Source organism: Lycium barbarum, chromosome 9, assembly GCF_019175385.1.
Source record: "Lycium barbarum isolate Lr01 chromosome 9, ASM1917538v2, whole genome shotgun sequence".
Lineage (NCBI taxonomy): Eukaryota > Viridiplantae > Streptophyta > Magnoliopsida > Solanales > Solanaceae > Lycium > Lycium barbarum.
In genome coordinates, this window is record NC_083345.1 from 10,367,519 (window position 1) to 10,394,954 (window position 27,436).

The 27,436-nt window shown below is 36.6% G+C and overlaps 2 protein-coding genes and 1 pseudogene across 2 annotated transcripts; 2 read left to right on the plus strand and 1 right to left on the minus strand.

Annotated features, from left to right (window-relative positions):
- Window positions 1-3,882: 3,882 nt before the first annotated feature.
- LOC132609335 (uncharacterized) lies at window positions 3,883-20,076 on the plus strand. Its single transcript, XM_060323251.1, has 4 exons — window positions 3,883-4,253; window positions 5,198-5,265; window positions 5,378-5,513; window positions 19,665-20,076. The coding sequence occupies exons 1-4, from the start codon at window positions 4,112-4,114 to the stop codon at window positions 19,739-19,741; spliced, it is 423 nt and encodes a 140-aa protein (XP_060179234.1). The 5' UTR covers window positions 3,883-4,111; the 3' UTR covers window positions 19,742-20,076.
- Window positions 12,788-19,657, plus strand: LOC132609334 (histone-lysine N-methyltransferase family member SUVH2-like; annotated as a pseudogene).
- A 1,552-nt stretch (window positions 20,077-21,628) lies between the features above and the next one.
- Window positions 21,629-27,335, minus strand: LOC132608773 (histone-lysine N-methyltransferase family member SUVH9). The gene is made up of 3 exons (XM_060322514.1): window positions 26,717-27,335; window positions 24,942-26,621; window positions 21,629-22,131 (listed from the first exon to the last, which is right to left on the minus strand). Exons 1-2 carry the CDS (start codon window positions 27,152-27,154, stop codon window positions 25,011-25,013), a joined length of 2,049 nt encoding a protein of 682 aa, XP_060178497.1. The 5' UTR covers window positions 27,155-27,335; the 3' UTR covers window positions 21,629-22,131; window positions 24,942-25,010.
- Window positions 27,336-27,436: the final 101 nt, after the last annotated feature.

The window sequence follows — 27,436 nt, forward strand, 5'->3', positions numbered from 1 at the left end:
TAGTTCAAATTTGAGCACGACCGTTCTTCATCCTACACTTGCTAGGACCATTCTAACAACACTGGGGCAAAATTTTGATTTGACGATCAAAATTTGCCACAACATCCATTAGTTATCTCATTTCGAACTACATTGACCTGATTCTCGTGATTGACGAGATATGTAGGAAGCTCTATGCAGAGTTCGGTCACATCAAGGCGAGAACCATTCTTTCCCCAGCAAGTACACAATCTTGCACCTTCCCAGTATCTCGTAGCTCGATACTGGGGAAATTTTGGAAGAGACGACGTGGGTATGCGAACATTTTTCGGCCCTGAACAATCCTTCCCGTTTTATCATTTTTCTTTTCATTGCAACCCTACCTACAGACTGAGAGTATTGTCAAAGCTCTACTAACGTCTGGCCTCATTCTCCGTACATATCCATTTAGCAATTCTTTGTCGAGCCAAAATAGGTTACACGTCAACGTCTTCGTCCGAAAACTCTTTCATCGTCTCCGGTCGAAGAGGGACAAGTTGTTGACACCTAATTTTGGCTCGACGTGCTTAAAATTAACGTTTTGGGGGGCCCTGATTCGTTAAAGAGCACGAAATACATTTTACACTTTTTCAACAATTTATTGATGATTATCATTATTTTGGAAATTTTATCAATTTATTGTCATTTCTTTTCAAGAACCATTATTTTGCACATGTATAGGACAATATTACCATTTTCGTGCAATTAAATTGTTTCTTAATTTTATAGCAATACATTTTCATATCTTGCACATTAATATTTATATTTTATACTTACGTTATTATTTATACATGTATTAATTAATTATATTTTAGTGCAGTCCGACATTGTAGAAAAAATTGGAGCAATTAATTTTTAAACGCGGAGCAAGAATTCGATCAAGTAAAGGTCTTATTTTTTTTTTTAAAAAAAAAAAGTTGATTGAGGTGATGTGTTGGGGACAAAGGGGTATGGTTTCATTATTTTTGGGCATAAAAAGGAGTGTTTGTTTATATTATAAGAAAAGGGGGGGGGGGGGGGGGGTTAATTTAATGATGGGATCTACACAAACACACACCTACACAGCAAGACAAGGACATTTTCAGATTTTTTCCTCTCCCCTAAACCTTAAACATTTTTTCTTTTTCCCCCTCATTTTTTTCTCACCGCCGCCAGCCCTTCACGCCGGAGCTCGGAGCTCCGGCGAACACCAACCCACCCAACCACAGCGCCAACCACGACTCCTAACCAAACGACTCCTAAGAATTCCCTTCGATGCTTACGTGACATAGCGTGTGTTTCACCTTCTTGTGGAGGACATGAACAATGGTGGAATGTGTTGAAAGGTTGTGAAGAAACAATTAATGTAGAATATCACGCATGCAACTTGTTACTTCCACTTACATTAAAAATGACATTTCCTCACTTCTACAACTTTGTTTTCAAATTGACCAATCAAAAATGAAAATGTTGACATACATTTTTTGAAAATATTTTATTCCATATCAAACACACTCTCAATCTTTTTAACGAACCTTTAACCTTAGAATAATTTAAATCAGAACAAAAAATTAAGAGATAAATTTGGACGTTTATTTTTTAAGAGCTTGGAGACAATTAAGCCATCAATTTTACATTAAGGGATCGTTTGGTACGCCGACTAAATTGCGTCGGAATTATAATCTTAGGATTATAGTGTGAGACCAATTTATTCTATCTGAAAGGTGTGATAAAATAATTCCAAGTTTGATAGAATAAGGTGCGATATATCATGTTTAAGTTTGAGATTAATTTTATAATTTGTTTGATAGAAAATATAAATTTGATTAATTTATATATTTTACCAAATAGAATATAAAATGAAATCCAAATTTAATTCTGAGATATTCAGCTTATCACCGCGTACCAAATCACGCAAAATCAAGTAAGTACACAACATTTGCTAATTGTTAAATAACAAAATTGAACAATTTCGGCTAGTATGGGGATATATTTTCAGAGTCCAGAACCAAAATACCCCCAAAAGTGGGGTTGAATCAAAATACCCAAAAAAAAAAAAAAACTGTGACAAAAGTACCTTTAACGCAGTAAAATACTGCGCTATAGGATCCACTTTAAAAAAAAATCTATAACGCAGTAAAATACTGCGTTATAGAACCAATTAAAAAAAAATTGGTCAACTTTTTTTTTTTGCAACACTTAGTGTTTTTTCTATACTTTGACCAACGATTAGTCGTGTGTCAAGACTCCGAAACGCCAATATTTTAATAGATCCTGATATTTTTTTCTGAATATAATAATGTAGGCTCAATACATCAAGGATACGTAAACGTTTGGCTCATCATTTTAGGGGTTGAAAAGGTGCCCGAAGTAAGTTTTGTTTGTAAATAGGTTTAAGTGTTCAATTTTATAAGGTTATTTTAGTCAACTTTATATGTCGAGAAAATTAGTCAGCTTTATTTTCGAAAATTGAAACACAAAAGTGAAATTGACATTCACAGCTACATTGCCCCATGATTTTTACATTGAAATCTATTGCGTATCATCATATTATAAGTAAAGAAAACTAAAAACTTCACGGCAATTTGGGGGAAAATTGAAATTGAATAGGATAACAAGTTTTTTTTTTTTTTTTTAAATCGGCTCGGCCAAACCTCCTTGCGGCCATTTGTCCGCATAGATCTCGAAAAAAGGCGCTTAATAAAACAAAAATCGCTTAAAACAGACATCCGAGCGCAAAGTTATGACCATCTAAAGTTTGACCACTTTACAACTAGCTTTTCTCCCTGTATTTTTTAAATACGTTTTTATCTAATTGAATTAGATTTATATTCAAAATAAAGTTATGTCTTGATTAAAAAATAACACGCTTAAATCAAAACCTTAAAAAAAAAACATTTAAACCTAAAGTTTCCAAACAAAACTTACTTCGGGTACCTTTTCAATCCCCCAAAATGACGATCCGAACATTTACGTATCCTTGATGTATTGAGCGTACATTATAGTACAGAGAAAAAAATATCAGGTTCTATATAAAATATTGACGTTTCGGAGTCTTGACACACGACTAATCGTTGGTCAATGTATGGAAAAAAACTAATTGGAAAAAAAACTAAGTGTTGCAAAAATAAAATGTTGCGATCTTTTTATGGAAAAAAAACACTAAGTTTTCCTTAAGTGTGTTATTTTTTAATGCGTAACTTTATTTCGAATATGTTGGAAAAAAAATCGCGTAAATCGAACGTCCAAGCGCAAAAAATCACGTATATTCGAAATAAAGTTACATTTTAAAAAATAACACACTTAAATCTAAACCCTAAAAATAAAAAACTTTAAGCTAATGACAACAAGTCTTCAAACAAAAATTGACGTCTATGTATATAGAACGCTTAAACCTAAAGTTTTCAAACGAAACTTACTTCGGGCACCTTTTTAACCCCTAAAATGACGATCTGAACGTTTACGTATCCTTGATGTATTGAGCGCCTAAATTATTGTACGCAGAAAAAAATCAGGTTCTATATAAAATATTGACGTTTCGGAGTCTTGACACACGACTAATCGTTGATCAAAGTATGAAGAAAATACTAGGTGTTGCAAAAAAAAAAAAATTGACCAAATTTTTTTTTACTGATTCTATAACGAAGTATTTTATTGCGTTATAGATTTTTTTTTTTAATTGAATTCTGTAGTATTTTACTGCGTTAAAGGAATTATCAACAGACCCCACATTGTGAGATTCACTAGATATGTTGATGTTGCTGATGTTGATGTAAAGGGTTAAAGAAAAAAAATTGTGACAAAATATTGCGTTAAAAGTATTTTGGTACAGTATTTTTTTTTTGGTATTTTGGTTCAACCCCCTTTTAGGGCGTACTTTGGTTCTGGACTCATATTTTCATAGGACAATATGATCACTTGATCAGTGATAACTCCCTTCTATGAATTCCATTATTTTCTCTAATTTTCTTTCACAAAGCTTAAGATCCCAAATCAGTAATTTCCAATTTATACAAACTTTCCTTCAGAAAAAACACCACTATTGAATCAAGAACCTTACAAAAAAATAAAAATAAAAAAAATCAAGAACCTTCCTTTTCAGCTGGGGTTTGCAATGGAGGTGACACAACATAGGTGGAGATTAAGGTGGTCGTTCAAGAATGCTACAATTATTGTCACTTTGTTCAACATGGTTACTGCCCTTTGTCTACTTCACAGTTTTTTCTCTTCTTCATCTTCCACCAGACCCTCTTCAGGTTTGCTTTTTCCTTTAAATTTGCTTCATTTACAGGCTTATTAGGTTCTTTAATCTATAAATTGTGTTTCTTTCTGTTGGGGTTGTGTTGAAGGAAGCAACATAAGACAGAAAATTGAAAATGTTCCATGAGGGATTTTGGTATTTGATCAAGAAATGTAAAAATGGTTACTTTGATTTTGAGTTGTTGTATTTGGTGATCTAAATTTTCACTTGAGGACTATTTTTGTATCAAATTGAGCATGGAAGTTGAAAGTTTATAAAGGGAAAGCATAACTAAGAGTATACTTAGGTTAGAAAGTTACTGCCTTTCTTTTGTATTGCCTCTAATGTAAACTATTTAGTGAGGTTTCTTGTTTAAATAGAACGAAACAAGCTTTCTTGTTAAGTTTCCATATGACCCTTTTTGAGTTTCTGCAATTCTTTTTGAAAGTACCCATGGAAATGATCCTAATTTTATTTGTCCTTTTGGAGGTAAAATTGGGTGAATACTTGGTTAGCCCAGTCAAAAGTTGTATTAGCTTTATGCTTGCACTGTCTTGCAATTCAATGGAAACAAAAGATATCCATTTTTTTTCGGAATCTGTTAAGGCAGTAGTAGTTGTAGCCTGCAACATGAATAGTAGGATGCCTTATGAATGAACATGATGTAGTGTACTTGGGTGGTAGAGCTAAGCAATGGGGTAAAACATTCAGTTGCCCCCAAGTGGGGTGGCTTCATGGCAAAAGCCATCAAAAAGCGGAGGACTTTCTCATTTCCATCCTGTGTACCAAATTAAAAAGTTGGAGGTTTAGATAGCCAGTTTTGCTCTTGAAAAGTTGTCTTTGCTCTTAAAAAGTTGTTCTAGCATATTAGATTTTCTAGTCAAATAACTGTCACTAGATCACCTAATCTAATTCTGGTAATAGAATGGCTAATATGGAATCGTGATGCTTGAACTGCAGTTGAAAGGTATATGAAGGAAGCAGAAGAGATTCGCCGTGCTATGTTGCCTGTGGAGCTAATTAAAAGAGTGCGTACCATCGCACTATGCTTTTTCCTTGTTCTGCTTCAATAGTATTAGTAATGTTTTGTTTTCTGTTTTGTGTAAACTTTGGAGAGTATAAAATCTTCTATCTTGATAGGTGAAGGAAATCCAGAAAGAAGCGTATGTCGAACTAGATCCTGTCCAACAGAAGGATGCAAAGCAGATTGCTGCAGTAGACCTCATATCTAGACTGAACAATTATCGGTCATATTCTGATTCAGGCAGCATGAAAGGTAAATTTTCAACAACCCGCTGGACACTCTTCTCTTATCTCCAGACACAAAAAGACCTCTTCAACACTTAGCTATATGTGAGTCCGTCAACTGTGTATTCCGCGACTCTTAGAATCAGTAAAAGAGAAATTTGTGCTAAATTAAATGTCATAGAAGCTTCAATCAATCATATATCCTTTATGGGTCACATTTATTGTTATGTCTGTCAACCGACTTCCTTAATTGCCTGTGTAGTTCATTTGCTTCCTTGTAGATTCGGTTAATGAATTGAGGCAATATGAAGGACAACTTATTTGTCACACATCTATTTTATCTGTTTTAATTCAATGCACGTTAGCTCTTGGAGGAATAGTTTTAACCAGTACCTCACATATGTAGTACCATAGCTCGATAGTCTACTCCGTTAACTAGATCTAATACAGTATCCGGGAGTAGAATGTACCCAGTTTGTTTCAGAATATCTAACAATTTGTGAGTAAACTTTGTCTTCATATAGTAGTTCTTATCCTTGAGCTCTTTGGATATACCTGAGGGCTGAGAATGTGGATTACTATGTCTCAGAAACCACTATGTGGAGTTTGAAGAAGCTAACTGACTACACTTACTGTAATGAATTATCTGGTCATGTGATTGTGAAATAATTACGTTTATCAACCAGTTTTGGTAATCTATCAGGGTTTGCCTCTGGATTCCCCTGGATTTGTTTCTTCTAGTATTTCCAGTATGTACTTCCCTTGTAAGATGACAATGTTTATTTAATTATTTTGGACTATGCTACCTCAATTCCCATAAAGGGACTTTTCTTTTCCATTTGTTGGCCTTAAGGTGGTTAAACGAATACTGCTTCAGCTGAGATAAATGCATTTGCAATAGCTAACTGGTTTAGCTATGGAAGGGTTGAGTAGAATGTTGAACAAAGCCAAGCAATTGCAATGGCTAACTGGTTTTGATATAGGAAGGGATAGAGCAGTCAACATCTCCCATTTGCTATATGCAGATGACACTTTGGTCTTCTGTGGGGCTGACAGAGAGCAGATCCTCCATCTAAACCTTACTCTACTAATATTTGAAGCAGTTTCAGGTCTTCATATAAACATGCTCAAGAGTGTGATTTATCCTGTAAATGAAGTGCAGAATGTTGAGGAACTGGCAAACATACTGGGTTGCAGAACCGGTACTTTTCCAACCACATACTTAGGACTCCCACTAGGGGCTAAATATAAGACAGAGGGCATCTGGAGTGGAGTCATTGAGAAGTTTGAAAAGAGACTTGCTACTTGGCAAATGCAGTACCTATCAATGGGGGGCAGACTAACATTGATTAACAGTGTGCTTGATAGCATCCCAACCTACAGTATGTCACTACATCCCATAACCAGTAAGGCTTTGGAGCAATTGGACAAAACTAGAAGGAATTTCTTTTGGAAAGGGAATAGCACCGACCATAAATTTCATTTGGTGCAGTGGCCAATAGTCTTGTTACCAAAAAAGTTGGGCGGCCTCGGCATTAGAGACTTATCACTGCACAACAAAAGTCTACTAATGAAATGGTTATGGAGATACACTCAGGAGGAGCAGAGCCTTTGGAAGGATGTAATTATTGCCAAGCATGGAGCGCTAAACCACTGGTGCTCTCATATCCCAACAGAGCCATATGGGGTTGGTGTCTGGAGAAGCATAAGCAAGTTATGGGAGGAGTTCTCACAACACCAACACTTAGTAGCAGGGAATGGGCAGCATATCAGATTTTGGAGAGACAAATGATTAGGCGACATCCCTTTAATGGCTGCTTATCCCAACATGTTTCAGTTATCAAGGGAGCCAAACTCTACAGTTCAACAACACAAAGAAAGGAATTCATGGAACATCATCCTTAGAAGGAACATACAAGATTGGGAAATGGAGGAGTTGGTAAGCTTACTAGCAGCACTTCATAGTGTTGCAATAAATAGTGAAACACCAGACCAACTCAATTGGGGAGAAACAAGGAACGGAAAGTTCTCAGTTAAAGCAGCATACAAACTTCTAGGCCCACAGAATGAAATTACAGCTCATTGGCCTTGGAAGCTTATATGGAAGATCAAACTGCCCCCTAAGATCAGCTGCTTTAGCTGGACTGCACTTCATGAATCTTGCTTGACTCAAGACAATCTAGCTAGAAGGACGTTTCAGATGGCTAACAGATGTTATATGTGCATGAAGGAAGCAGAAACTCACAACCACTTATTTCTATGGAATATGTTTTTAGTACTTTTTGGACTCAAATGGGTCATGCCTCAGAGTATCAGGGATGTTTTTGTAAGCTGGAGTTGCTGGAGAGTTGATAGTGCCATCAAGAGAATCTGGAAGATGATACCTGCAGCCATCTGTTGGAGTATCTGGAATGAAAGGAATAGAAGATGCTTTGATGGGATATCAACTACCTACCAATCTTTAAAAGCTAAATGCCTCATGTTTTTGTATAGCTGGGTTTATTTATCTCCATTAGATTCCCCTGTTACCTTTCTGAACTTTGTCAGCTCCCTGTCCCTTAACTATCTATATAAAGGAGAGCTGGCCCTTTTGCTATTCTACTTTTGTAATTACTATGCATCTGCTTGATGCCTGCAATGAAATCATTTATCTCATCAAAAAAAAGATAAATGCATTTATCATGACCATCATAATGAAAGAAACTAAACAACAACTTCACTTCGAGTCATCCCAAACTGTTAGTTGGACCACACAACTGAGCCTTCCAAACTATGTCAACCAGGATTATTTACCATATAATGACCATTTTAGATGGATACCAAGCCTGGCCCTGAGAAACTCTAATTGTTGCTAAATACTTCCTCAGCTAGTTCACCATACACAAAAACTTAGTTAATATCAAGCTGACCAAAAGGTCTAGGATGCATGTTGTTAATTGTTAGCATCCCAAGAGACTCTAATCATTGTCCTAAATTTGAGTGTACCTTTTGGCAATAGGCGAGCCATCAACTAATCAATCTTTCCATCTGGATCCACTTTCACAGAATATATCAAGTGGCACCTAGCAACAAATTTGCCCTTCGGCAATGAAATAAATTTCTAAGTACATGGAACAGGGAGGTTTTTGGCAAAGTTTCTACCAGAACTAACAAAGCTTTGGAAGAAATTTTATTTCTTGAAAGGCAACTGAAGGGAGGTTACAAACTCAAGCTGAAAAGAACAAATTATTGCATTTGAAAATGGAGATCCAACAGTTAGCTAAGGCTGAAGAAACATCTTGGAGACAGAAATCAAGATGCCTGTGGTTGAAAGAAGGGGATAGAAATACTAAATACTTCCAAAGAGCTGCCAACTCTCATAGAAGTTACAACTGTATTGATAGGTTGAAGGTGGGGGACAACATCATTGATGACAAAGTGCAAGTAAAAGATGCTATTCTTGACTTCTATCAGCAGTTGTATGCTGAGGATGAAGCTTGGAGGCCTTTAGCAACCTTTGAAGGCTTGGGTTGTCTGAACCAAGATGATAGGGATGCTCTTGAACAACCTTTTGAAGAAGAGGAAGTGTTGAGTGCTTTAAACTCTTGTGCCCCTGACAAGAGCCCAGGACCAGATGGCTTCACAATGGCCTTCTATCAGAACTGCTGGGACACTATTAAACAAGACCTTATGGGAACTTTTCATCATTTTCACAGCAATTGCCACATGGTAAAATCCTTCAATGCTTCTTTTATTGCCCTTATCCCTAAAAAGAAAGGTGTTATAGAACTTAAAGACTTTAGGCCTATCAGTCTTATTAGTAGTGTCTACAAGTTGGTGGCAAAGGTGCTGACTGAAAGATTGAAAAAAGTGATTGGGAGATTGGTCTCAGGTTATCAAAATGCTTTTATAAGAGGCAGACAGATCACTGATGCAGCTCTTATAGCAAATGAAGTCTTGGATTGGAGACAAAAAAGTGATGCCCCTGGTCTCTTATTCAAGTTGGATATAGAGAAGGCTTTTGACAAACTCAACTGGCAGTATCTCACTTCTATTCTAAGGCAAATGGGGTTTGGTGAGAAATGGATTAAATACAGCTTTTCTACAGTTAAATTTTCTGTCCTGGTCAACAGAAGTCCTGTAGGGTTCTTCTCCCCTAAGAGAGGGCTAAGGCAAGGTGACCCCCTATCTCCATTTCTCTTCATTTTGGCCATGGAGGGTCTCAGTAACATGCTGGAAAAGGCAAAGCAATTGCAGTGGATTGGTGGTTTTGAAGTGGGTAACAGACCTGGTCTTACCGCTCCTGTTTCTCATTTTCTCTTTGCTGATGACACCCTTATTTTTTGTGGTGCTGAGGAGTCTCAAGTGAGGTATCTCAACCTCATCCTTATGATCTTTGAAGCCTTATCAGGGCTCCACATTAACATGACTAAAAGCATTATTTACCCTGTTAATATGGTTTCAGATTTAGAGTTTCTGGCCAGCATCATGTATTGTAGCACTGGCACTTTCCCCACCACATATCTAGGACCCCCCTTGGGAGCTAGTCATAGATCAATGGAGATTTGGAATGTGGTCATTGAAAAGTTTGAGAAAAGATTGGCCTCTTGGCAACAACAGTACCTTTCTCTTGGTGGCAGAGTAACACTCATCAATAGTGTCTTGGATAGTATTCCTACTTACTTCATGTCTCTGTTCCCAATACCATCAGAGGTCCAATATCAACTTGACAAACTAAGGAGGACTTTTTTATGGGAAGGTAATAGCGAAAATCACAAGTATCATCTAGTCGAGTGGGACAAAGTAACTCTTCCAAAACATCTAGGTGGTCTTGGTATAAAGGATTTAGCATTACACAACAAATGTATGTTAATGAAGTGGCACTGGAGGTTTAACCAAGATGTTGCTGGTCTTTGGAAGGAGATTATCCAAGCTAAATATGGTAGCACTAGCCATTGGTGCTCCAACCCAATCTTAACTCCCTATGGAACTGGTTTATGGAAAGATATCAGGAGATTGTGGGATGAGTTCTTTCTCAACACTTCCTTCCAAGTGGGAAATAGGGCTCATCTTCTATTCTGGAAAGACAAATGGCTTGGCTCTCTTACTCTTAAGGATGCTTTTCCCAGGCTGTTCCCTATAACAACTAACCCAGATTCAACAATTGCTCAGAACTGGGAGGACAACTCATGGAATTTGCACCTAAGGAGACACCTAAATGACTGGGAAATAGAGGACATGATAGCATTGATTGGGTGTCTACAGAACAGTCCAGTTCTCACTCAGAAAAATGACAGACTTAAGTGGGGCAATAACAAGGACGGTTCTTATTCTGTCAAAGAAGGCTACCTGCTTCTGACCTCCAACAAGGACCTGATTGATCAATGGCCTTGGAAGCTGATTTGGAAAATTAATTTACCGCCTAAAGTCTCCTGTTTCTGCTGGGTCGCTATAAAAAGGGCTTGTTTAACTCTGGACAACCTCATGAAAAGGAAATTTCATCTCGCTAATAGATGTTACATGTGCCATTGCACCTCTGAAACCATTAACCACCTATTCTTACACTGTCCAGTTGCTACAGATGTGTGGAATATGCTCCTCACTTTGTTTGGTTTGCAATGGGTTGTACCTCACACTGTCAGGGAAGTTTTTGTCTGTTGGAGTTCTTGGAAAGTTGGGAAGGCCATCAGAAGAATCTGGTCTAGGGTCCCTGCTTGCATTTTGTGGTGCTTATGGTTGGAAAGGAACCAAAGATGTTTTCATGGTATTGTAACTGCCAGCTCAAATCTCAAGGCCAGATGCCTGACTACTCTTTTTAGCTGGATTAATTTTACCCCTGCATATAACCCAGACTCTTTTCTGGATTTTATTAGCTCCTTAGTCTTATGATAGATTCTTGGATTTGTCAGCTCTTTAGACTTATGTTAGGTTTTTTGTTATCTTTGTATGAGCTAATATTTCCTCCTCTTTTGTAATTATGCATCCCCTTGATGCCTTTATGATTATAAAACACTTACATCATCAAAAAAAAAAAAAAAATCTAAGTGATATTGGTATTGGGAGCAGTCATTTTATCTATGGTGACATCTCATTATCTTAGATGTTCCAATGTTTTCACTAATAGTCTTTTTTACAGTAACATTAGACAAAGACACAAAGTTGATACAAATCATAATCGGGATATATAAGGATAGTTTAGAAAGTTATAAATGTGATGTAAATAACGAGAAGAACAAGACATTTGCGTATGACAATAGTTGGAGTGGTCGTATCCATAGGCGAGTCCATGATTTCAAGAGGATGTGTTCACCATTAGTTATGGAGTTTTTTTATTTCTCTTGCCTTTGGTTCGTTGCAGCTTAGAGCCTATGGGGTTTTTTGATTTCTTTTACCTTTTGGGACTCGGGTAATTAGAAATAAAGGGGAAAAAGAAGTCATTAGATGTAGTATAAAAAAGAAACACATTTTTTACTTTTGGGTAATTAGAATTATAGAAGAAAAAGGATTTAGAATAATATAAAAAGGAAAGTTAAAAGGCTGCTTTAGAAAAAAAGAAAAAAAAAGCACAAACGTGCAGGAGCTCAGGTTTGATCTCGAGACCTTGACGAAATAAACACAGCCCCTAACTGGTGCTCCACTTGGCCTGGTTTGACCATGTGTTCCTTCAGTTAATATTAGATATATTTTCAGTATTATACACATAATATATCGAGTTTAGTCGAGTGACCATGTATTCACGTGACCCAAATTTTATACATAAATTCGCCTCTAGTCGTATCTGCTAATGGTGAGCAAGTAGGAGTTAAAAGAAGAGTAATTAAAGGAAATGACGTATTTTAAGTGGTTAACATATTTACGTAATGAGCGCTTGAGAACACACGAAAAATCTTTTCCAAAATTTAAACAGATAGTGTCTAATAAGAATCTTTTATCATGTGTTCAAGTTCTCAATTCGGAACAATGCATAGTTCAAGCGTTTAAATGAAATTTATGCAAAATTAAGGTGCCGTCGATGTGTTCCGCCGGAAAAAAGGAGTTGAGGACATTTTTGTCCACAAATATAAATTTAGTTAATCATTTATGACATAAATAGATTCTGATAATCAACTCTGAATTATTCTTCCTTCTTTCTTCTTCAACTTTTATTCTTCACCAGTCTCTTCTTTCCATTTCCATGAACAAAACCTCTCTCAACAACCAAAAACCCCTTTTCATCTACAAAATTCTTCTTCTCTAGTGTTGCAAAAAATTGGGTTCTCCGAGACACTGTTCAGAATTGGTTAGAGTGACAGATCTTAAGCCTGAAGATCAACGTTATTATCGAGACGCTGTTCGGAAAACCCGAATGTTGTGTGATTCTCTGCGTATCATTGCGGACAACCAGCATTTGGATCCTGATAGAAGGAGAAGAGGTGATCTGAGGGCTTGTCAAATATTGAGAGAACATGGTTTGTGGATGCATCGCGATAGGCGCATTGTGGGGGCGATCCCCGGAGTGCTTATTGGTGATGAATTCTTCTTTAGGATGGAGCTTTGTGCTATTGGATTACATGGGCGGCCTCAAGCTGGTATTGATTATGTACCTGCGAGTCAGAGTCCAAATCGGGAGCCAATTGCTACGAGTTTAATTGTTTCAGGTGGATACGAGGATAATCAAGATGGAGGAGATGTGATCATATATACAGGACATGGAGGACAGGATAAGTATTCAAGGCAATGTGCGCATCAGGAACTGGAATGCGGGAATTTGGCATTGGAGAGGAGTAAGCATTACGGAGTTGAGGTAAGGGTAATTCGTGGCTTTAAATATGAAGGAAGTGGAAGTGCTAGTGTTAAAGTTTACGTGTATGATGGACTGTATAGAATTACTGAATGCTGGTTTGAAATTGGAAAGTCTGGATTTGGGGTGTATAAATACAGGCTTGTTAGGATTGAGAATCAGGAAGAAATGGGAAGTGCTTTTTTTCTTTTTGCACAGAATCTTAGGATCAGACCTTTAGTGGCAAGGCCTACTGGTTATGTTAGTCTCGATATATCAAGGAAAAAAAAAAATGTACCAGTGTTTCTTTTCAACGATATTGATGATAATTATGATCTGGTTTATTTTGATTATCTGGTGAAGACTGTTTATCCTCCATATGTCTATCAGAATGTGGGCAGTGGTAATGGATGTGAGTGCATTGATGGGTGTGGGGATAGTTGTTTTTGTGCTCTGAGAAATGGTGGCCAATTTGCCTATGATTATAATGGTATATTGTTGAGAGGCAAACCGTTAGTGTTCGAATGTGGACCACATTGTCTCCAACTTGTCGGAATCGAGTGAGTCAGAAATGTTTGAGGAACAGACTCGAAGTGTTTCGGTCTAGAGAGACTGGTTGGGGAGTTAGGTCACTAGACTTGATCCAAGCTGGGTCTTTTATCTGTGAATTTACTGGGGTTGTACTCATGAGAGCAAGCCCAAATTTTTACAATGAATGGTGATAGTTTAGTCTGTCCAAGACGCTTTCCTGAGAGATGGGCAGAATGGGGAGATGTATCGCAAATATATCCTGACTATGTGCGACCAGCATACCCCTCCATTCCTCCTCTGGATTTTGCAATGGATGTTTCTAGAATGAGGAATGTAGCGTGTTATATCAGTCACAGTTCAAGCCCCAATGCTATGGTACAGCCTGTGCTTTATGATCACAGCCATGTGTCTTTTCCCCACCTGATGCTCTTTGCAATGGAGAATATTCCCCCTCTAAAGGAGATCAGTATTGATTATGTGTAGCAGATGAATGGACAGGGAAGCTTGGCCATATGTGATTGACTAACTTATATAGTAGTTGATCCAATTTTGAAAATAATGCGTCCAGCCATTTCTGGCACATCATTTGCTAAGGTAATTAAAACATTCAAGTCAATTATTCCTGTTGAACTCAAAATTGTAATGGCATTCGACAACATGTTTTTTAGAGGTCTGACTCTGCTAATATCAGGCTACAGGTATTGGTCTTCTTCTCTCTCTAACCACTTCTGGCCTTTATTCTAAATCTCCCTGAGACTGATTTCATTAAAATATTGTGGCAGTCTTAAATTTATCTAGCTCTGGGGACTTTTGGACGTGCCATTCTCTTTCCATTGTGAATTCTAACAAGCTGGTTGGAACTCCAATTACTTTGATGAGTTTTTTTTTTCAATACACTATATGCAGTTTGAATGCATCTCAACTAATTTGTTGAATGGATTTGAACTTCTTTTCATGCTGGTTGATAAGAATTCCCTTTTCCCTACATTGTTGTCTTTTTAATGGTTTAGAGCATGATTTTGTTTCTAATTAGTTGTGCCCTTCCCCTGATAGATCCCCTCCTATTTAGATTTCACGTCTAAAGAGCTCTTTGCACAGTTGCTGAGAAGTACTCCCTTGTTCTATAATAGTTGTACAACTTATTTTGGCACCCAAGGGTGTCGCCCGCTCAATAAAGCGTGTACAACCGTAGGAGAGCGGGGACAAAAACTTAAGATGATTTTTTTTCTGTCTACCTAAGTATTGGTTTACAGAGTTACCCAGTAACAGTGCTGGTATCTGGTGAAATAGTTGAAGTTTGCCGGTTGACACGGACACCGCCATAACCTACTTTGACTAGCTATTAGATTTAGAGTTCGTTTGGTTTTGTTGATTAAAACTAGCTGACATGTATTAAACACTAAAGTTGATTTTATAGATAAGCGGTTACGTGGTTGATTAAAAGTGCTGACACTGAAAATAAGCACTTTATCCGTTAAAATGACTGAAAATGCCCATAAAGATATTTACAAAAAATATAAATTTAAAAGTAAGTTTTACATGGAAAAGGGCGAATGGCAGGAATGGAATTGAATGATAGTGAGGGGTTTTCTTTTAGGAAGGGTAACTTTGGTGATTACCAAAAACATCGTGATAAAGTAGTAAAAGTCCATTCTAAATTAGAAGTGCGTATAAGCTCAAAAGAACTTGTCACGTACTTTGCTTCCTTAAGTGGTTACTAGTCACGTACGAGAAGAGAAAGCGGTTGGGGAAAACTTGTTCTTGAGACTCATATCAATCTTTGTGAAGTAAAAAAGAAAAAAACAATTCCGCAGGTATCACCTTTAAAAACAAGGTCAAGTTTAAAGAGTAAATTTATTCCTCACCATTAGAGGAGGATAGGTATGGCAATGGCGGGCAGCCGGGTGGGATGCTTTCTCCTGCTAACGTCCCACTCTACCTGGCCAACTTTCACGCTCACAATATGCTTTTTTCATCATCTTCAATTGTTTATGTATTTTCCAAATTTAGTTTTTATTTCACGTACCAATAACTGTGTTTTCTCTTTAAATGTTTAACTTAACAATTGAAGGAAGAAACATCAACTATTGTACATGAACAAATGAATAGAAGACATTAAGAGAATAATCGAATATAACTAGATACCTTGCTAAAATATAAATGGCATACCAGAGTAAACCTTGATGGTCAAAAAGTTTCAGGTGGTGCACCATTACACATACCTTTTTGCTCCAATTTGGAAATAATGAATTGCTCTTCCACCTCATTGGGTCACATCTAAGAGTTCGACCAAGCCCTTCCCTATCCCACTTCTCCATGTTTCCATCCATAGAGGTGGATATATTATTTATGTTTTCCATTTTTTAGAACAAAGATGGTATATGATTCTTTGCTTGATGAGTAATGAGTACTAGAATTATGTACTGATAGCCTTTTAGATTTTGTTTGCTCTTTAGTTATGTACTAGAGCTGACATTCTTGTGCTCAATCTTTTGTAACTACTTTGCATCTTCTGGATGCCTTGAATAGAATCAATTACTTCATCAAAAAAAAAAGAGAGTAATGAGTATGCACATGTACATAATTGCTAAATACCATTCTTTCTGTTTTGTTTTAGATGATCCTCTTTCTTTTTATTCCATTTCAAAAAGATTTTACTTAAAAACTAGACCAAATGCTTTCAAGTTATGTGTTAGGTTCAAATTCCAGTCGAGGAAAAAATCACGAAGTGACTTCTCTTATCTGCCTAAACCTTACCTTAGTAGATAGAGTTACTCAGTGATGGAAGGTAGCAGGTACTCGATGAAATAGTCTTGGTGCGTCCAAGCTGGCCGCCCAAACACTACCATCATAAAAAAGGCCAAACACATATGCAGGTACTTAAACTTGCCACAAAATTCCTTCTTGGTACCTAAACTATTCCATTTCCCATTTAGACACCTAAACTATTGACCCTATGTCCTTTTAAACGCAAATTTGATATCCAGGCAAATACAAAAGTTGCGTGAAGTTCACTTGCCTATGAAACGAATAAAAGGTGGACACGTGGATGTAAGTGAAAAATCAATTAAAAAAAAAAAAAAAAAAAAAAGAAAAGAAAAGAAAACGAAAAGAGGACCCCCACCCCCCTACTTCGTCTACTTCTCTGAACACACCCTCTACTTCGTCCAGTGAAGGCAGAACAAAAACTCACAACCAAAACATGCCTTGCACAATCTTTTGCAAGATGATGTTCCTTCTAGGGATGGAACTGAAACTGAATCCCTCTGAAATTTGACTCGAATGTGGGTAATGGGATGGTGAATCATCTCAAATACCTGGAGTAGCTTGAATCAAACCAACTTGGGCCATATAAATTAATTGTTGAACTGCCTGGAGCTGTTCTTGTGAATAGTGAACAGTGATCGCATCTGTTTTTTTGGCATATCTCACAGCTCTGCATCTCAGGGTTCAGGTCCGGTGCTTTTTGGCCGCTGGACGGCGGTGGTGGGCATATTTCGCCAAAACTGGGAAGAAGAGTGAACGGGCATGGATTTTTTGGTGAAAAAAAACAAAACTTATCTTTAAAATATATTTTTTGGAGCTTTTACACATCAGGAGCAGTAACGCTCACACAATGTGCATTGTCAGCATTTTGTATTTAAATGGGATATAGGGTCAATAGTTTAGGTGTCTAAATGGGAAATGTTTTAGTTTAGGTACCCAGAAGGAATTTCATGGCAAGTTTAAGTGTCTGAGTATGTGTTGGTTACATTTCTTTCATCAAGTTTAAATGTCTACAAAATCTATAATTTTTCTGCAGGGAAAATATTCTAGATAACATGATATAGTTTTTGGGTTTTCTGGACTCGTCGAGTCAATAGTCAAAATAGTAAATTCTGCCTTTGTTTCTCCATCTTGTACCTTCTTGGTAGCGATGTTAAAAAAATTACCATTACCTTATTAATTTCTTTTATTGGCTTGCTCAACTTGAAAATATTAATGAGTCGCTAGTTCAACCTGACAACATTAGTGAGTCGGTAGATCAACTACCCCTTGGAAGATAAGGTCCAGAAGTACCATGCAATTAACACCCATTGTATATTTGGAAACTTGTACGTGATATTCAGTTTTTCTTCCTAAGACATGCTCTTATAAGAATTGACATTACATGTTGTTAAGTATACCCTCCGTCTAAAAATACTTGTCGTCCTTACTAAAAATATTTGTCTCAAAATACTTGTCATTTTAAAAAATAAAGATAAAGGTAGTTTTCCCATTTTACCCTTTGTATTAATTACATCAATGGGCTAATGTTATGAGTTCACATACCAAAAAAAAAATTAGTTATGTCTTGTGCTCTTAAACATTTAGTGACGCTTGAAAAATGCAAATAACAAGTGCAATTAATTGCTTCTAATCTTTAACTCCTTCATTGCATTTTTTTTAATACAGCCTGTCTAGGTTGCCTTTTGTATTTAATAACTGTTTGAGATTAGCATCATTTAAGAGGGAGTAGATCATTGATGGAGTTGGCGCAAATGGAATAAATATTTGTTGAGAAGAGATCACATGGTGAAATATTTTAAGAGGTAAAATAGTGAAAACGCTACCCCTATTAATGTTTTCTTAGTGGATGTGTAAATGAAAAACACGACAATTATTTTGAGACCGAGGGAGTAATAAGTTAATCTTCCATTGGTTGAAAATTTCAATTGTAGGAAGTTCATGTAAGCGGTAGATTAGGGATAAATTGCAGTGTACCTGGGAATTGGATATATTTCCTTATGTATTAGTAATAGACAATTACTCCCGGAGCTTTCGCTTCGTGGTAAGAGCACAAAATGTAATTTGTGGATTAGGCGCATGCCACGAGTTCGAACTCTACTGCAGTCAAAAGCCTGATTTTAAATGGGTAAATTTTGACTCTAAGACACTATCTTTATTGGTTATGCTCAAAATTGTGCTGCACATAGATTTATGTCTTTGAATGATCATTCTAGTTGTGAATCTAGAGATCCATAATTTTTTTGACGGTAAGACATTCTTGGCCATTTGCCCCTTTCCTTCTCTAGGTGTAAAATATATGCCATCCATCTTATTGTGCAGCATGAATTGTATATACAGAAATTAGAAAATTATGTTTGACTACCCTGTTCATTAATACTTGCATAATCTGAGATGCAGCATTGATGTAACAGTATTAAACCTGTATAATAGTCCATAGGCTGCAATTGAGTGTAAAAGATGGAAGTGCATTCTATCACTGGTGTTAGCTCCGCTTAATTTTCATTAAGCGGACTAAATGGGTATCAACTAGTAACCCTGTATATTCTCCTTGCATGCATGTGTCATCCATCATGTGGATGAGAACCAGTAAAAGGGCAGCCCGGTGTACTAAGCTCCCGCTATGGGCGGGGTCCGGAGAAGGGCCGGACCACAAGGATCTATTGTACGCAGCCTTACCTTACATTTCTGCAAGAGGCTGTTTCCACGGCTCGAACCCGTGACCTCCTGGTCACATGACAGCAACTTTACCAGTTACGCCAAGGCTCCCCTTCGTGGATGAGAACCAGTAATTATGAGAAATAAGCATGGCCCATATGAAATCTTGAAAAGCTAGTGTTTTTGAATGGCAAATAGGTTAATCAAAAAAAAGAATATGGGAAATAGAATTCTCAGCTAGCAATGCATCTAGTATAGTTATATTCATCTACTTCTTGCCAACGTTTTCTGCTGTCAGAATAGACCTTGCCTGTGAAGTACTACTGCTCCTTTAATTGTATGCATTCAGCTCCATGACGGAAAACATAGTTCCCCTTTTTAGGTCAAATGCAATGCATAGTTAAAAGCATGATTCTGTACGATTGTTTGTTAGATACGTTCCTTCAATAATGAAATTTTTCTTCATTTTATACTGCAACTTTACAGTTCGGGAGGAATGGCGTAAGCGAAAGATGGAAAGAGCCAGGCAGCGTGAACTTGAAAAGAATGGAACCACCATCTAACGGTCCTAAATCGTTGAGGGGGTTAACAGCAACTCAACAAAGGGGTCTTTTGATCGATACGGCTTGTAATATGAGGTCCATCATCTGTATACGTGTGTGCGCTATTATAACAGATATATATGTATTATCATGTATCCAGATTCTGCAGCAAGATAATATTTTATGCCAGGTAACATGTAAAGTTTCTCTATGTAGTGGATGCTAGTGCTTTGACATTAAACTTGGCCTGTCCGTACAATGTACTTGTACTATAGCACACTGCAATTGCTCTCAGTTCTTGGTATAGCTTTGTTCTTACCAACAGAATACAAGTTACCTATATTTGTCCTTGATAATTGGACTCTGTTTGATAAATCTTTCCAAAAACTGCTTTTGAGTGTCAAATTGCGAAAAAGATAATACTAGTAAAGTTCATTTTACAATTAGTATTATTTGAATAGAGAAATTCATTTAAATATTCTTATGAAAGGACTTTAATAAGTTTTTATTTAGTTATAAAAACATAAAATAAAAATGTATATTAAGGTGTTTTAATCAATATAGATAGTTAAACCAAAAAGGGAAAAGGAGAAGAGGATCGTATTTGTACTTGACATATGTATGGATTAAATTAATGAGAGATAGTTTGGTAAACATAATTTTTTTTATAAGGATAAGTTTATCTTTTAAAAATAAATTGTGTACTTCTATTTTTTTTTTTAGGAAAAAACAAATATTTGTAGTTTTTCTTCAACATGAGAATTGAGAATAACTGCTTATATGTTTTGCCAAACGCATCAAAAAAGTTTTTTATTTTTTTGACGTAAAAAGATATTTTTAGCTTCCTAAAACTAGCTAAATAGGCTATAATTCATTAATCTCTACCTAATTGTTTGTGAAGCCAACATTCCACAGCTAATTACCAAGTTAGCCGTCTGTGTCAATTGATGATCTTTCAAATCAACTGTCTATATTTGTCCAGTAAGTTGACACGATGTCACTGTCAAGTCAGCATCATTATCCAGTTAGCTTCCTCATCATCATCCAATCAGCAGTGCCACGCTATCAAATAGTTGTATAAATTCCTTTTCACAAACTCCAGGTTATATTTATGGCTTGAAATTTGAAGTCAAGAGAACTAATACCATTGTGCTTTGTGTACAGTGAAAACTCTCCATAACAGCATTATTGGGTTAAAAAAGTTTTAACTGTTATAGAGAATTGTTGTTATACACCTATAACAAAATTAACATTTAAATAATATTTTACTTTTATAAGCAAAAATGATGCATAAAATCTATTTTTTTCAGTTTTAATTGTCAAATTCTAAGCTTAATAACATTTGTATAACGAAGGAAAATCTTTTAATAATGAAAAATATATATTCATAGGATATTTTGTCATAAATAGTGTATTAAAGAATCAAATATTTGGTCAAAATCTCTGCTTCTCTACATTTCCATCAATCAAACACTGTGAACCCAAACAATTGGACAGTTCTAACTCTTGTCAAATTAACATGTAGCTCGGACTTTCCAAAAATATCGACGGGCATGTCAGATCCATTTTTTGAAGTATTGGACATGGGTGTGTTTAAACATATTTGGAGAGTCCGAGCAACATAACAAATTAACTCTCGAGAAATGTCATCAACTTCACTTGTTGGCGATTCAATAATGTAAACATATGCATGAATAGTAACATTTACAAAGATAAAAGAGTAGAGATGCATCCAAATAGCAGATTGAGTTTCCCCATTAAGTACACAATCTGACACTCGAAGCATCACAGCTCAATTTTTTGAAATAACTTGGCTAAATCAAGCAAAAAGAGATTACTTAGGGTATTTCAATAGGGTAAACAGCAAAATGAGAAAAAAAATAGGCGTAAGAAAAAGGGAGAATCCTATCATTTGAAATAAACTTGCATTGCCATATTCAGAGGGAAAATCTGGTAGTAACATATTTGGAAAATCCTCTCAAAATCCCAGCATCCCTAATTTGGACCACATAGTAAAGTGATTCCCTCTTTATCTAGCAAAAGCATTTGAACTTAACTCTGGCTGGCTAACCAGTAGCACGATATAAGTACAATCTTCTGTACAGAATAAGCAGTTTGATCTTCATATATACAAGCTATTACTACAACCTAAAAAAGCTCTTCCAATCAAGAACATCAGTAGCAAGTTAGCTCTAGCAAGGAGATATATCAGTTGAAAAGTTCCCTTCCAGAGCGCGGGTAGTGAAAAATTGCAATATAGTTTTCTTCATTCTTCTAGCTAGTCATTGAACACCATGCTATCTACAACATAGGATCTACGAGCTGATGAAAGAACTGCAATAGGAGCAACTAGTTTTAGCAATAGGCCGATATCTTCATGATCAAAATCTTTCCCCTGGTAGGTTGCTTCCCTGACAAAAAAAGGTATCAGCAGTAAGCACAACGATTTCCAGAACCAGTAATTGTGGCAGAGGTTAAACAATATATTATCAATTTCAATTATGCAAACAACAAATGGCTGTGAAAAAATCCTTGAAGTAGAACTGAAGGGGTATATGACTAGAAAAAACTCTGAAAGGGTAAACGATAACTAGCACTGAGCAAAGGACAACAATTGAGACTTTTGAAAGAAGAGAGGAAAGCAGTGTGATCTCTCGGTAATATTGCGCACATAGAAAAAAGCAACAAAGGTGCCTTCTCGACAATTTAGTTCAATAGAACTTAATGAAAAGATAGGTAAATTCAATCTCTTTTCTTACTTGACAGCAGGCATCAGCTAATACAATACAAACAGCACTAGTTGGTTATGGAAGCACATTCAGTACAAATTGAGTATCATAAAGCTGACAAAATAATTTGAGTTAAAACATATAGACACCGCGTGGAGCCTTTATAGAAAATTCTCCCCACAAGAAGGAAGAATCTTACTCAAAGTCCCTGGAGGTGCAAATCATAAATAGTGTTGTTTAGGGTGTGTGTGTGTGTGGTGGGGGTTGGGGTCGGTTGATCTGAAAATCGATATTAAGGATCAGGGGGCAATACCAAAAACAGAGTTTCACCTGCAGAGTCCTTACAAGGAGTCGGATAAGTAAAAGACAAAACACAATATTTCGAGATCAATTAAAAGATAAAAGAGGCTAAAAAAGAAAAGGGAAGATCATATCGCTTCTGTGTATTACTATGACAAGAAGCATTACTCTACGTTTGACAGAAGCCGCTATTACTTCTGTTTACAACCGAGAAACTCCAAAGGACCAGATGGCATACGATTCAAGACTCGTGGATAATGACTATGTCCCTCTACTTTTCTCCACTTGAATATCAGGCTTTTGACTGCAACGGAGTCAGATCTCGTGACATGCGCCTGATCCACACACCACATTTATGCGCCTTACCATGGAGTGAAAGCTCCGGGAGTAATTGTCTATTACTAATACATAAGAAAATCTATCCAACTCCTAGATACATTACAATTAATCCATAATCTACCGCTTACATGAGCTTCCTACAAATGAAATTTTCAACTAACGGAAGATTAACGTACTAATCCCTCCATCGCAATTTGACAAGGAGTAGCATTTTAACTATTTTACCCTCTTAAAATATTTCACCATGTGATCTCTCCTCAATAAATATTTATTCTATATTTGCACCAACTCCATCAATGATGTACTCCCTCTCTTAAATACTGCTTATCTCAAACGGCTCATATACGAAAGGCAACCTGGACAGGCTTTATTAAAAATACAATGGAGAAGGAGTTAAACATTAAAAGTAATTAATTGCACTTGTTATTTGCATTTTTCAAGCGTCACTAAATGTTTAGAGGCACAAGGCAGAACTAACTTTTTTGGTATGTGAACTCATAACATCAGCCCATTGATGTAATTAACACAAAAGGTAAAATGGAAAAAACTATTTAATTTTATCTTGATTTTTTAAGATGACAAGTATTTTGAGACGTTTTTTTTTTTTTTTTTTTGAGAAGGATTATTTTGAGACGGATATTTTTAGAAGTATTTTGAGACGGATACTTTTAGAGGTATTTTGAGATGGATATTATTCATAAGGACTTCAAGTATTTTTAGACGAAGGGAGTACTTATCAACATGTAATGTCAATTCTTATAAGAGCATGTCTTAGGTCCATTTCCAAAATAAAACATCCCCTTGAACGAGGTTATATTTGTATAAATTAAATATTATATCAAGCTTCTTAACATCTTCGCAACTAATTATTATACTTTTTCACATTTCAAAACCTCACTTTTTACCCCCCATTTACAACTCAAGATAATTTATTATACTCTAGGGTGTTCGGTAAGCTTACTTTATAAGCACTAGCACTTTTCAGCTTATAAGAGTACTAATCTAGACAACACTTTTACTACTTTATCTAGATATTTTGGTAATCAACAAAGTACCATTTCTAAAATAAAACCCCTAACGCCCACTCAATTCCATGTAAAATTACATTTAAGTTTATATTTTCTGTAAAATCTTTAAGGGCATTTCAATCATTTTAACAGAAAAAATGCTTATTATCAGTTTCAGCCCTGCTAATCAACCACGTAACTGCTTATTCTTAAAATCAACTTCAGTATTTGATGTTTGTCAGCTACTTTTAATCAACAAAACAAAAAGGACTCTAGATCTACTAGCTAATCATAGTATTTGACAGCGATCTCTGGGTCAACTTGCAAACTTCGACTATTTCACTGAATACCTGCTATTTCTACTAGCACAAGCAACAGGTAACTCTATCCACCAAGACAGGCAGATGAGGAAAAACATCTATCGTTTTAGTCCCCACTCTCCTTTGGTTTTTACCTGCTTCACTGACCGCCAGGTCACCTTCTTAGGTGTCAAAAAAGGTCGTACAACTGTTATGGGACAAGGAATTACTTCTCAGCAGCTGTGCAAAGAACTCTTTTGACATGAAATAAGAGGGGATCTATCAGGGGCAGAGCACAACTAGTTAGTAACAACATCATGCTCTAAACCATTAAAAAGAAAACCAAGGAGGGAAAGGGGAATTCTTCTTAACCAACATTAAAAGAAGTTCAAATCCATTCAACGAGTCAGTTAGTATGCATTAAAACTGCATATAGTATGTTGAAAAGAACTCAACAAAGCAATTTCAGCCCTTTATAAAAAATGATGCTGAATGCCATTACAAATTTGAGTTCAACAGGAATAATTGACTTGAATGTTTTAATTACCTCAGCAAATGATGTGCCAGAAATGGCTGCCGCATCATTTTCAAAATTGGATAAACTAGTATAAGTTAGTCAATCACAGATGGCAAGCTTCCCTGTCCATTCATCTGCTACACCATAATCAATACTGATCTCCTTTAGAGGGGGGATATTCTCCATTGCGAAGACCATCAAGTGGGGGAAAGATACATGGTTGTGATCATAAAGCACTGGTTGCACCATAACATTGGGGCTTGAACTGTGACTCATGTAACATGCTACATTCCTCATTCTAGAAACATCCATCGCAAAATCCAGAGGAGGAATGGAGGGGTATGCTGGCCGCACATAGTTAGGATATATTTGAGACAAATCTCCCCATTCTGCCCATCTCTCAGGAAAGCGATTTGGATAGACTAAACTATCACCATTCATTGTAAAAATTTGGGCTTGCTCTCTTGTGAGTACAACCCCAGTAAATTCACAGATAAACGACCCAGCTTGGATCAAGTCCAGTGACCGAACTCCCCAACCAGTCTCTCTAGACCGAAACACTTCAAATCTGTTCCTCAAACCTTTCTGACTCACTCGATTCCGACAAGTCGGAGGACATCGACAATGTGGTCCACATTCGAAAACTAACGGTTTGCCTCTCAACAATATCCCATTATAGTCATAGGCAAATTGGCCACCATTTCTCAAAGCACAAAAACAATTATCTCCACACCCATCAACACACTCACAGCCATTACCACTGCCCACATTCTGATAGACATATGGAGGATAAACAGTCTTCACCAGATAATCAAAATAAATCGGATCGTGATTATCATCGATATCGTTGAAAAGAAAAACTGGCACGTTTTCTTTTTTCCTTGATATATCGAGACTAACATAACCAGTAGGCCTTGCCACCAAAGGTCTAATCCTAAGATTCTGTGCAAAACGAAGAATGGCACTTCCCATCTCTTCCTGATTCTCTATCCTAACAAGCTTGTATTTATACACTCCGAATCCAGACCTTCCAATATCAAACCAGCATTCAACAATTCGATACAACCCATCATACACATACACTTTACCACTAGCACTTCCACTTCCTTCATATTTAAATCCACGAATTACCCTTACCTCAATTCCGTAATGCATACTTCTCTCCAACGCCAAATTCCCACATTCGAGCTTCTGATGCACACATTGCCTCGAGTACTTATCCTGTCCACCGTGCCCTGTATAAATAATCACATCTCCACCATCTTGATCATCCTCATATCCACCCGAAACAATCACACTAGTAGCAATCGGCTCCCTATTCGAACTCTGACTAGCAGGTACATAATCAATACCAGCTTGAGCCTGCCCGTGTAATCCAACAACACAAAGCTCCATTCTAAAAAAGAACACATCCCCAATAAGCACACCAGGAATCGCCCCAACAATCCGCTTATCGCGATTCATCCACAACCCATGTTCTCTCAATATCTGACAAGCTTTCAAATCACCTCTAGTCCTTCTATGAGGACCCAAATGCTGAGTATTATCATCCTCCGCCATCGATAGAATACGCAAAGAATCATACAGCATTCTTGTTTTCCTAACAGCATCTCGAAAATAACGTTGATCTTCAGGTTTAAGATCTGTCACTCTAACCAACTCAGATGATCTTTGTGGATACTTCTTTCTAGGAACCACAATCTCTGAAACCTGGTAATAAGAATCAGGTTAACAAGAAAATAATGCAGAAGCGAAAAAAAACACTGAAATTTAAAGATATGCTAAATTCAAGAATGAAATCACACCTGATTATCATTGTTATTAACAGGAACAATGGCACGTGAATCAGGGTCTTGGACAACCTCGTTATTTTCAACAACCTCAATATCTCCGAAACGTTGCATTCTTTTAGCAAAAGCTTCTTTAAAGAGTTCAGAAATGCGATTATACTCGGAATAAACATTGTTTTCTTCAGTCAAACCAGGTGGGATTTCAGGTAATTGTTGTTGTGTGCTGTTGTTATTACGGGTAAAAGGTGAACTAGAACTAGAGTTGTTGTTAAAATTAGGACTAGGGTTGGAAAAAAATGGTGTTGTTTGGAGATCAGCTTGTGTGTGTTCATCAAGTGGTTCAAGTTTTGGTTCAATTTTTGGTATAATTCTTGGATTTGGGGTTGTAGAAGATGTGAAATTTGTTGATTCAGGTTGAAGATTAAGGTCTTGAAACGGAACAAGAGAACCCATTTTTTTCGGTAGATGAAAATGGGGTTTTTTGGCTGTTTAGAACATCAAAAGGAGATAGAGAAATTAGGGGGTTTGTAGAGATGTTTTGACAGAGGTTTTGTTAATGGAAAAATGCAACAAAGGGACTGACTGTATGTGAAGAACAAAAGTTGTTGAAGAAGAAGAACAACAACAACTTAGAATAGATAATGAAAATCTATTGTAAATGAATAAAATATAAAATATTTATATTTGTGGACAAAAATGTCCTCAACTCCTTTTTGTCGGCGGAATACATCGATA